The sequence below is a fragment of the Chamaea fasciata genome, unplaced genomic scaffold (assembly GCF_029207755.1).
Source record: "Chamaea fasciata isolate MVZ Bird 193981 ecotype frontalis unplaced genomic scaffold, bChaFas1.0.hap1 SCAF_1, whole genome shotgun sequence".
Taxonomy (NCBI): domain Eukaryota; kingdom Metazoa; phylum Chordata; class Aves; order Passeriformes; family Sylviidae; genus Chamaea; species Chamaea fasciata.
In genome coordinates, this window is record NW_027094086.1 from 138,950,898 (window position 1) to 138,963,770 (window position 12,873).

Below are 12,873 nucleotides of genomic sequence, written 5' to 3' on the forward strand. Positions count from 1 at the left end.
TTTGGCTATTTAAATGCTTGTGGATGTCATGGCTGCTGTGAAGGTAAGAAATGGAAGGGTTCCATTTCCCTTTCTCTCCTGTTCCTGTTACTACCTTTCCAGAGTAAGATTTCTGTGACAGGCTTCCAGCAATAAAAAATTTTGAGCAGTTCACAATGCAGTTTTAAATCTAAACTCTGGTTTAATAGCTTAGAGATATATATAGAGGATATATAGAGACACTACATATAGTTGGTGCAGGAGAAAATCCACCAAAACTAACTATCTATCTATCTATCTATCTATCTATCTATCTATCTATCTATCTATCTATTTAAAAAGGGTATATAGAAGTGAAATATTTAGAAGACTTCTTGATAAATATTTGCTTTTTCGTTCCATCAGGAAACTGGTTAACCTCAGTAGTGTTTGGACACAAGATACTTAAAGCATATCTAAATGGTAATATCCATCTCCCAACTATTTCTTTGCTTTGTCTGAACCACTGCAGTTCAGATAAACACACCCCAAAATCAGACTTTCCCTAGCAACTGGCTGCACAGAATAAATTGGCACCTCAAATATTAGTCCAAATCATCTTTTAACATAAATAACTTCACGTTAAGCTTCAGATGTCTCAAGCAAGGTCAGCAGCAAAACTTTACCAAAAGGCTTTACAAAAGCAAAACTTTTACATAATGAAAAAATCCATTGATATACCTAAAGAATATGTTTATGACCTGAATGTAATCTAGTCAAAAGTAGCAGTATCTGCTATGGGGCTGTTTTTACAGGCATTTTAACAAGTTGCTACTCTTCCACATAGTTCATGTACACATTCCTGTACACAGAAGCAACTCAAGAGTGAAACTGTTGGCTACTTCATAGCAGGACACATAACCAAAGACAAAGGAAGACACTCCTTGACATCTTGAAACGAAGAGATACCAAATTCCACAGCAAAAGACCATTCAAGTGAATTACAATCTCTTTGCTTTTGATCTCAGAAGGAACTACCTCATGATCTGCATGGCTCTGGGAATCCCCTTTATTAATGCTTGCATCTCGGGCCCACCGCGGAGGTTTCCAGGTTCGTTCCTGTGATCCTCTGTTGTAGTAATAACAGCGTCCTGTCGTATCTTTATGGGTTTCCCATTCCCCATTTATTTGGACTGGAGCACTTGTAGGTAGTGGTGGAAGTGCAGACTGAGATATTTTCAGTTCTTGCAAATTAGCATAAACTGGTGAATCAGGCCTCCCTTGGCTTGGTGGAGTAGTTGGCTATTGAGAGAAGAAATGCACTGTTAACGAGCAAATGAATTTTCGAATGCTCCCTTACAAATGAGAATACAATAGTAAAACAAACCAACAAACTCCTTTTTTGTTAAGTACAAAAGGACAGCCATAAAATGCTGAGGTGTAAGAACACAAGATTCTTAATTCTAAGGTAGATATCACAACCTATATTTACTTAATACTGAACCAATTTTTCAGCATTTCTCCAGATGACAGCTGATAATTATGTCTTACAGTGGATTTGAAATATACTGGAATCATCATCAAAAAATTATACGCTTGCCATGCTTTGCTGAAAAACTTCAGTTTTACAGTTCAGGTATTGCTCAGAAACTGAAAGTAATGTGATCTTGTTCAAGACAATATGTAACATTTCTGAGATGCCACTTGTTAGGCTAAGACTGTTCCCCAACCTTTCCACCTCACTGTTCATACAGTGGTGGTGAATGTAAAGCAGCACTTTTGCATTCACAGCAAGGTCTAAACAGGCAGCTAAGGTGCAAAGATGAGCACAATGTTGTGACTATGAAATTCTGAAAAGACCTGGACAGTTCACCTGTAAGTCTTTTCAAACATGCTTAACTGAAAATATTTTAGGCAACAACACCAAGTATTTCAATTACCCCTCTCTTCTTGCAGAAATTAAGTGGATATTTTTATCCACCTGATTTTGTTCACATACATGCACGAAAGTTGAACAACAAATACCTACAAGAAAACAAAACACTAATGACAATTGCTTATTATAAATAGTTTGGTAATGTGACAGACAGCAGGAATTATGGTTAGAAGACCACAGAACTTACTGAAACCACAAGTACTTCCCAGTGAGCCTCTAGAGTGTTTAGGAGAAAAATAAAGCTTCAGATGTTCAATTATTGAAGTCTAATACAAACACGCCATGCAGAGTGTAAGAGCATGTGTTTTCCTGAGAACTGTGATTATGAAATTGTGAAAGCGGCTAGTTATTAAACCAAATTAAAGAGCTTCCTGGTAATGCACTGCCGTTTCTGCATTTTGGGGCACAATATTTAGGTACTCTAAAAGAAAAACCATACAATTTATACATCCCCTTGGTTTTAATTGAGCAGCTTTGCTGTAGGCAAGTCCTTGTGCCTCCTGTTGCTTCTGCATTGCATAAAAGATCTTTTATAATGTACTTTTAAACATTAAAATCATAAGATGCTAATCTAGGCCACATCTAATCATAAATTATCAGGGTTTGCTCAGGCAAGACAGCGTATCATACCACACAATCAGACATAAACTGATTGCACCATAGGCAGAACCAAATATGGGCAATATCCACAACCAAAGGGGGAAACAGCTAGAGAGGAACTTAATGAGATTATAACGGGCATGGACTTGTTTTGCGTGCCTTTAAAAGAGACAACACAGCTTACCAGATATAGCAAGTACAGTACAACTCAGGCAAACAACAAGTGCTGAAAACAAACAACAACAAAAAATGAAGCACTTGGCAAAATCTGAAAGCCAAAACAAATCAATATCCTCCTATACCTGATTCAAAGGGAAAAACTGTTACAAAACTTGATGAACAGTTAAAGGGTATTTTTCTACTATCCAAGTCACACATGCTGCCCCTTTCCCCCCCCCCCCCCCCTTTTTTTGGTGAGGAGGGTAGAACAGCTGCCTTTGGTAGAGTTGATCTTGAGAGCCCTAAGAGCATAAACAACACTACTGTGAATGAAGACCACCCTACTGTCTTCAGGGATGAACCAATACCCTGCCTGGAATATTGGGGCAGTAATCTTGATGCCTCCTCTTTCAATTGCACCGTCTCTGCCTTGTGTCCTAAGAGCCTGCAGAGCTGCACCTCCCACATAAACCACTCTGCCATTAAACCGCAAGGTTTGTCATTGAAATGACACCACAGAACACACAAACCCCCAGCTTTTTTCTCTCTCTTAAGGAAGTGGCAAAAGAGGCATCACCAAGAGCCCTGTCTGCTGCCACTGAGGGGGCTGGTGGCTCGCACAACCCTCACCTCCTCCTGAAATTCCTCTTCCACACAAAGCAATAAGGCAGCTTTGCTATCTGGCCTGCATTTAACAGCTACTTTTTTGTTTTAATTAAGACAGTTAAATGCCATCATTAGAAGAACAATACTCTGTATTAATACAAAGTGTTTTCCAAATAGAAAGTCTGCAACACGGAATTCTTGGTATATTTTTGCTTTGGAATATTTTCTCAAGCAACAAATAGGAATACGGCTCAGAGGCTTCACACTGAGGTCTTCAACAATTTCAGCATTATAACCAGCACAACTCCAGATGAAACTGTAGGACATGGATGTGCTCAGTCAACACTGGGAGCTCACAGCCAAAGTACTGCCACCTAACTCAGGCAGCATACAAGTAATATTGAAAACAGTAACATGATATGAAAGTGTAAATGAGGGATTTTCTTTTGAATGTTTTGTGCTTCCAAACTCAATACACCAATTTCTGGCTTTCAAGGAGAAGACAGAACTTTTCTCCTGAGCAACAAACAAGATAACTAGCTGTCTTGCCAAGCCAGCCCTCCAGCTACTTTCATTCCCTGTTGTTTCCTCTTCTGACAGATTTTTCAGGGAGAACTGCAAGATTTTGGAAATACATCCAGAAATTACTGCTTTCAGTGAAGCATTAAGAAAATGCAAAGCCACCAATCTGACTATAACACACAGCTTAGCTCTTAAGTTGGTCTTTGAGGGATATGACTTTCTTATCAGGAACTATTTTTAATAACCTTGTAGCACACAAGGAAACTTCCTCACTCCCCGAGCCATGCGACGAGGTATGTTGTTGTGTCTAGGGTTTTGCTCAGTCCAACAGCACTCAACCTTACCAAGGAAAATTTTGTCAAGAATATCCTATGTATTGATTAAAAAAAAATAGCTTTCAGAAAGTTCAGAGTTTCCTGAAATTACTCTTAGTGTATGTTGTATGCCAGTGTTGGCAGGAAGGTCAATCCCCCCTCGACCCCACCCCTCTGGCTGGGAAGGGGAATCCCACACAGGCAGGTCACAGTGGATGTCCCTGCAGAGCTCCTGGGCACTGCACCACCTCCCCCTTTACTTTCAGATGACCATTTTGTGAGTTCACAATGGAGTTCTGCAAAAAACTTGAAGCGTTTCAGGCCAAAAAGCAGATTAATTTAACTTTCATTTATCAAAATCATTACTTACTGACAACATCTTAATATAAATAGACAAAGCATTACCTAGACCAAAACAGTTCCTGATCACTTCCATGGGTGTATGCCCAAAACCAGACACATACAATTAAGGGAGATTTAAATATATGCTAAACACTAAACAGGACTTTCAGTGAGAACTTCCCTCCCTGAGGGCTTTTTTTTTTTTGCACTATCAAACTCCGAATGCTCATAAACATGGAATTAAATCTTCCCAAAGAGACTCCTTGTTTTCTCACTATCAGAACTGCAAGAACACATCCTTCAACATGCCCATGCATGCACATACTAAATGCCTTATACTGCAAACATTTCAACATTCATTTGCTATTCGATATGGATTTCAGACTTTTTCATGTTGCTTTCTCCTGCTAAGAGTGAAGGACTCTTGCTGGAAAAGTGATGTAGGAAAATTAGAAAGCAGAAATACTTCCATGACACTACAACATGAATGAAAATTGTACAGCCCATCAGGCACTCTGGCAACTTCAAGAACATAAGGACCTCTCCCAGATGTCAGTAATGCTCTGTATAATGCTGTAGGAATCTGCCACATTTAACCTCGGTCTCTCAGAAAAGTCTGCTTGCACTAGATCCTTGCTAATTGATAAGAGAGTTTCATGCAGGCAGGACCAAGTTTCCAGGATTAACACACAACACTCTTCAAACAGAGACTGCACACACAGCATTTTCAGAACACAGTTTTTATACTGGCACAGTAGGAAGCAGATACGGGCCTTTAAAAAAAACAACCTGTTAATCATTCATGAATGAACAGTCAACATTTTTAACAAAGGCCACAGATATGCTATCAGGCCTCTGGAAACCTGAACTCAGTGCAATGGAAAGCAAATGTACACATTTTGGTAATGAAAAGTACCTTGGTGAAGTAGCATAGTACACCAGCAACAAAAAGCCAGAAAACAAAGTTTGCTTGTAACTGGTAATAACCTTTTTCCTCTTATAGAACTTAAATTCAAGACAAAAACTTCTAGAACATAACGATTGCTTAAAGAATGACTGCAATGCTAGCCTGCAAGACATGACCTACCACGCACCAAATTGCTTTCACTGTGGTGCCTCTGTTTGCAGCTTCTCTTAATGTTATGAACCTGAACTAAAAGCTTTCTTTTCGGTAGCAGCATTCAGATTGCTGTAAGTAGCTGCTAAAAATGAAGAACCTTAAAAAAGGAAAGGCAAATCTCAATACTCCTTAGGAAGTTACAAACAACAGATTGTCCACACTCATGCAAAAGAGGAGAGCATTATATTGAAGAAAAGCAAGGGAATACTGTGTCTGCAGCAGCAAGCTGAAGAAAGGAGAACAGGCAAATCCCACAGCATCCTGAGACTGGGAATGAAGCATCCCAGTTCCCTCAACAACTGAGCTTCTTGCCAAGGAATTCCCACTGTCCTTTTAGGAAGGCCTGGGACTTCAATACCAGCTTTATTCAACAGGAATGATACAAAAGAAATCTCAAAAACTCCACAGTTTCGTTTTCATAAAGTGACAGCTTCAACTGGAATAATTAGCTCATCTTTTCCTTCCTCTTTCTGCTTTTGGTTTATATTTTTACAGACACGTTCTGCACTCTGTTTTCTTGCTAACAGACACAGGCATATTTACAATTTATACCCAAAAATTGTAACGGGGGAGATTTCTTAGTGAGTCCTCTACTATCTCAGAGGTGAACAGAAAGCTAATTAAACAAGCCAAATTTAAATGGGAACTGAAACAATTTTTTATGCTCTAACCTTCTCCAATATAGGCTAGATAATTCATACTGTAAGTCTAAGGAACTAATAAAACAATGAGAGTAAAGAGTATAAGCCTGTTTACAGCTGATTATAACTTTCAGACAAGTTCCCTTCTGTTTTAGCTCTCTTATAACACACAAAAAAATTTCCTACAGTTGATGAAAATATAAATCTCCGTCTAATGCTACTGTAATCTACCAATATCTAGGTGCAAAGCAAAAAGCTCCTCCAACTAAATACATTCCCTTCCCTTTGTCAAGATAATGATTTATTTAATTGTATTGCAAAATTCTGCAGCACAGAAAGCCAAAGGTGGCTGCTTCTGCCACATTCACGAGCACTCAGGAACAGGAATGGAAACTGGCTGCAGCAGCAGGACACAGCCTGAGACAGGAGGGAGCACTTGGCTGCGTCTTGGAGTGCCAGAGACCACTCCCAGATCATCCATCATAAGTGACTGATCAAAGAAAACTGATGGAAAACCATTTTTTTCCCTTCGTACCCTGCAAATTTCCCATTCACATTCCTGCAGTTGCTCACTGCATGAGCAAACTATTACATATGAACGTAGGAAGTTTATAGCACTAAAAGAAAGTATACTGAAGGACTGCAACAGTGATGTCAAATATTTTAAAAAACGGAAATAAGAATTTACAATGGGACCCTTTGTCAAACATGCACAAAGATGACAGTGTTTACCACGCTTGTACTTTGCCACTTGCACAATCTAGCTTCTCCCTTCCATAAAAAAGCTTTTGTCCAAGGATATACACAATGCTGCTTTTCCTATAGCAGAAAATTTCAATACCATATGAAACACTTTACATCATACATGCTTAAACAGTAAGCTTACCCCAGTTAGGAAAGAGAGGCCAAATTTGACAACGTTCGAAAGTCAGACAGTAAATCTCCTTCACTCTTTTTTCCCCCTGTTCACCAGATCAAATGCTGGTAGTCACCACACACACACAATAATGTTACCTGTAACCTAATTCAGAAATTTAGTCCACATCTTGAACAACCTGGATATGCCATACAGAAGGAGATTTACACTTCATTTTTCCTCCACTTTCAGGGAGGTCAATTTCAAGTTGTTTCTGCATTTTAGCTCAATTGCCGTCAATTCTTGAGCTCTGTGAAGCCCCCAGTACATGGTCTGAATGCAGATTTGTGATTAATAAAGCTGTTGGGAATAATTTGAGATGTCTTTCAAGGATGTATTCTATAAAAACTAAAATAGTACACCAAGAAAACACAAAAAAAGCCTAGCTTGCTTTCTCCAGTGGAAAATTATCCTGTAATAGGCCAATAGGTAGTGCTTTTCAGATGGCAAGTATCACAAGTGCACAAGCAGCCATTCAGTTGTTTTAGAACTGTTACAGCAGAATAATCTCTTGAAGTTTCAGAAGTAGTGGAGACTCCTCAATTATAAAAGCATTTACTGTTTTAGCTGCTTTAATGTATAGCTGTACATCTCATTTGCCTCAGAGAGGTGAAAGTATTCTTAAAGGCAGATTATTAAGATCTTCATGGAACACTTCTATGTTGTATCCATTACAGAAACACAGCAGGTCTAAGAAATAAGCTCCTATGAACCATTATTGTGGGAATAGTATAGAATGGTATTATTTGAACTCACAATAGCCTAAAGGTCATGGAAAAGTTTCCATTACAGTCACTTCAAACTGAGTAGCAATTTTTTCTACACTTTACATTTTCAAAAGTACAGATCCCATAGCCTTCAAGAGTACTTTTGAGGGTCCAGTGCTTACACAAAGCAGTGTAAAGCCAGGCACCCATGAAAAGTGCAGATGGGAAAGTAAATACCACCGCTGATAAAATTCCCAAGTTACCGGAGCTGTAGTACTGAGCAAGCTCAAAACCCTAAAAGATAGATTGAGAACCACTTGAATAAACAGAATGAAGTCTAAATACTATCACACAAGTTACCAAACCCCCATCATTCAGTAGTGCAAAAACTGTAATATTCTCCTATTAGAACGACAAGGAAAAACCCAGAAAAATTAAGAACTTTTTAAATTCTGTATGTGTTTTATAATGGTTCACTTTCACAATATATAGTTGGGGAATTCTTAAAAAAAATAGAGAAAATAACAATTTCCAAGAAGCAGTTCTAAAACAGATCAGTCATCAAATATGTGTTCTGTTAGAAAGGGTATTTCATTCCAAACACTTGACAAGAAAATGCAGAACTCCCACTCAGTTTACAGCTGCTGTCCTTTTACTCTGCTTGCAAAAGCAGATTTCACTTGTGTGAAACTCTGCTTCATCAAACGCTGTTCCTGTTCCTGGCAGCAAATCCAGCAAGCCTTTGTTATGGTATTATTTCTTTGTTAGGTGTTAGAATAATTTCAAAACATCTTCTTGATCTTATGAACTACAACACTTAGAAGTTTGTAATAACATATGCAGCTGCAGAACATCACCAGTATTCAAACAGTACAAGTAAAGTTGATGTCTGAGCACACTTAGTGGAAATAGGAAATATCTTATGGGATTAAGGTGGCAAACCCCAGCGAAGAACAGAGTTAACTGGTGTAGCAGCAAAGTATCAAATCAGCTACTAGAACGGCATCTGTTGGTTTGCCTTACTAATATATTAACAGTAATACATTCTAATTAATCAGTAATACATTCTGCTGTGTAACTGGTAGGCTCCAGTCACTTTTAGCCTTGTTACCCTCCACATCTGCCTCTCCAAGCATTCCCTGAGTTTATTACCTGCAATTACCATTCAGGAGCTACTACACCTCTCATGTGCCCCAAAGCTCCAGAGGGCAATTTCCTTGATTAAATTGCTCATTTGGGAATAAACTTCAGCTGACATAGCTGTAAGTATTCACATGGACTTCCATAAACATTGTATTAAAATCTTGAAAAACAAATTTCAAAAATGCTCAATGTATAAACAGGAACACCTGAAAAAGCATGTTCGAGGGATCATAACTGGCTAAACAATTTCAAAATATATGATTTGAAGAACCCATTTTAGATACTGTCGTGCTAACTCTATACCTTTGCAAACCAAAACGCAAATTGTACACCCAAAGTCTTGAAAAATTATGGTAAAATCTGTTCATCAAGTAATGTATTCATACTCTAATATAAAACAAACTCGGATTTGGGAAATAATCTCAGAATGTTCTTAAGTCTGTACACACAAAGTCCATGTTTCTACCTTCAGGCAATTTTTTAAAGAGCTATCCTTTCTAACACATCAGAATGTCTACTACAAAAAAACCAAAATCACTTTTTTTCATTTTTTCCTTTTCAAAAAACTGGTTTGCTAATGTTAGGAGAAAGGGAAGCCAAGAGAACAGTAACTTGACAAAGTAACTTTAAATGAGTTAGTTACCCTAACTACTCATGCACACAAGAAAAGAATTTCCTTCGTGCAGAAAGGCAGAAGCCACACTGACACTTCTGCTTACACAGAAATTCAGCAAATGCTTTTTCTAATTCAGTTCATGTAACCAAATCAATAAAGCACATAGTTCAACGGATGCAGGCAACAACTCAAAGCTTAGAAAACAAGAAAAACCACAAATTTATTTGTTTCAGAAAATCAAAGATTAATGATACATTTTTAAGACCTAGCTATGCTGGTCTACTGGCCACCAGCGACCAAAAGGAACAACCGCATCTCCCTTGCCATCTGCACCCTGATGCTGATGTGGCCCTGCAGCAAAGGGATGGACTAAACCAAACCAGAACGGCAATAAATTAACTCTGTTGTGACTTCAAAAGCAAAACAAACAAAAACCCCACAAACAAACAAAAAGCCCTCCCATATTTAGACTCCTTCGGTGTTTGCAGGTCACTGCAAGGTCAGCCAGAGACACCTCTGAAATGTCTAAGGTGACAGGAGAGCAGGACCTTCTCTTTCAGAACCTCTCTGTTAGTTCTTAAGGAGGTTTAGCCGCCTAATTAAATTCCGAAGGTAGCTGAGAGAAGGAATAATCTTCAAGCATCTAAAACAGAATCAGTTATAGAAACAATAATAAGTAAAGAACTGTCTATTTCTTCCAGGGACAGGTTAAAAAAATGGCTAGATTGAAGGAGGGAAAAAAGTTACTTACGTATGGAGCAAACAAGGAATTACATTTTGCAACAGCCTGATCAGGAAAATAGGGAACTTTCTTTGACAGCTTAAGTGCAGTTTAGTCCACAACCTTCAACAGCACTTTCGGTATTCTTGCTTCTGCCCCTATGCAGTGCAAAAGAACCACAATGGGGCTGTTCTCTATTTTCCTTCCTCTCACAAGGCTTTGTAAGCAAGGCTACATTATAAATCTGTAACCCTCATCCTGAAAAGCATCACATTCAGGTCTGAAGTTTGAAACAAATAAGGAAGCTATTAAAAGTATATAGTAAGAAGCTGATTTATTGTACAAGTATGGACAACTGAAATGCTGGGTTTAAGTCCTTGTTTTTTCTTAAGAAAAATCAGCAGCCTATAAGGAAGAGCAACGCAGCACCATGGTGATCAGAGCATTAAAAAACTGCAAGAGAAGAGACCTCATGCCATCAAACAAGGAAGTAAGTACCCCAAGTAGCTTAGGCAAAGAATAACAAATATTTTTAACGTGACTAAGGACAGCTCTTCCTCTCACCTCAGAGTACAGAACACAGCAGTAGGATAAAAGATAGGAGTGAAAAGAGAAAGGTACTTTGTTTACTAGCTTAAGTCCCACACTTGGAATGAAAAAACTGAATTCTGAAGAACATGCTTTTTGTCAGCATTTTGAGAAAAACTGTTTTAACATTACATCTAACGTGTGCAGTACTTTACATATGGAGTATAAAATAAGACATTTTCCTCACAACATCTTGAAAAACTAAAAAATATTACTAATATTAATTTTTAGTAGAAAAACCTAGAACAGGAATGTTGGGAATATCTTAAATCAATTTAAGCAAGGAAAGATGTATTCTCCTCTCCTCTGCAAACCACCAAGGTATCTCAATACTCAAAGGAAGTTAAAACCCAGAAGTGTTATAAAAGCATACCAATAAGGAAAGAGGAAATTTTTCTCTCCCCTCCCCCTGTGCATTTCCCCACCCCCCCCCCAAAAATAAAAAAAAAATAAGGACAGTTTTCTTCAACCTGTAGCAAAACTGGCAAGGATAAAACAAGAGGCTTCCATTGGGTCCAGTCATCCTTCCAATTTCAGGCATTCCCACAAATCTGAGGGGTGAGTTATGGATAATCCAGCTTTTCAGATTTCAGAAATAAAATAAGGACATACCCCCATTTTCAGTTCATTGAGGAGGTTAACCTCAAAAAATTAGTAAGATGCAAAACAAACCAGACAAGAAAACACACACAGTGCTGTACTTTGTGGTGTTAATACATATTTTTTTCAGAACAAGCAAGTTCAACAATGGACAAACCTACTTCCATGTCCAGAGGTGATCAAAAAGGCAGTAAAATCACCTCTACACTGAAAAGCTTTCCAGCACAGAATTTAAGTCACCCAAGGCAACATCCTGAAATGTGCCAACAAGTGGGAATACTTGTGCTTCAACTGCACTTCTCCCCTGACTGTGAATTATCAATTTCACCATCTTCAGAACTGCAGCCATTAAGTCAATTCCCAGGTACAATCTGCAAAAACAACCCCAAAATATTATGAGCTGGAAAACCACGCATGTTTAATTAAGAGCAGTTTTACTGGGACTTGTGGCCATTTCCCCCAGTTCGCTTTCACAGCTGCAGCACTGACAGGAAACCTAAAGTCATTTTCTTCCCTGAGAAGTTACAAATAAGTAAATGATGAAACAAGCTGCATTTTGTAATACAAAACAGAGGTCCTGTAAACTTAATGAACTGGGTTTTGGGGCTTTTGCTTAACTTCTTTATGCTTCTGAGTAAATGCAGTGCAATCTAAAATCCAGCATTTATCTATTCAGAAGCAGTTAACTGTAATTTTCACAGTACAAATACAACTTCTACAAGGCCATGAGGATAAAAAAATCTGTTGATTGTATGCTACAAAAACCAAGATAGAACCACAGAACAGAATCAATGCATAGTGCCTACAGCTTGTCTATTCTATGCTACATAAAACAATTGGTGAAGGGACTAAGGCAGTGTGTCACACAGTCTAGAAACTTACCTTAAAAAAGGAGAGAAAGAATGTATGCCACAATATTCAAAGAATAATAACAAATGGGCACATCAACAATTTCCCCAGAAGCTCAGCACAGATATCCACCCTCCAAAGCCAAAAGTAAATCTGAGTATCTCTCCTCTTCCAACAATCACCCTTAAACATAACCCAGTTATATGTTTCACAGAGAAAATTATTGCATGATGTCCACTGGTATGTGTTGCAAAACAGGTGTCAGAACATGTTCCAATGGTCCCTTATGTTCTACATGGACTGCTGAGCAATTAAAAGGCTGGGTACTATCTATTCAACATAAAATGCTGTGTTTGCTGTAGATGCCAACTGTGTAAGTAACAGCACACACACAAAGTCTTACTCTAGTTTTCTGTGTGGATTCCACTCACTCAGACAAGTATGAACACCTACTGTAATTAAATGTTTGATCCCCCTTGTTTGCAGGTCCTTCTCAAAGAAAGTTTGAGGATGAAAGACCTCTTATGAAGAGCTG

The 12,873-nt window shown here is 38.4% G+C and overlaps 1 protein-coding gene across 11 annotated transcripts in view; it reads right to left on the minus strand.

Annotated features, from left to right (window-relative positions):
• Positions 1 to 12,873, minus strand: part of ARHGAP12 (Rho GTPase activating protein 12) — a 75,286-nt gene that overhangs the window by 42,076 nt on the left and 20,337 nt on the right. For 10 of the 11 annotated variants that reach the window (XM_066199973.1, XM_066199966.1, XM_066199949.1 and 7 more), the window contains one exon: positions 997 to 1,260. The exons of the other annotated variant lie outside the window; for it this stretch is intronic. In XM_066199973.1, coding sequence (XP_066056070.1) covers positions 997 to 1,260 — 264 coding nt within the window. The remainder of the gene's footprint in view (positions 1 to 996; positions 1,261 to 12,873) is intronic. 11 annotated transcript variants of the gene reach the window in all.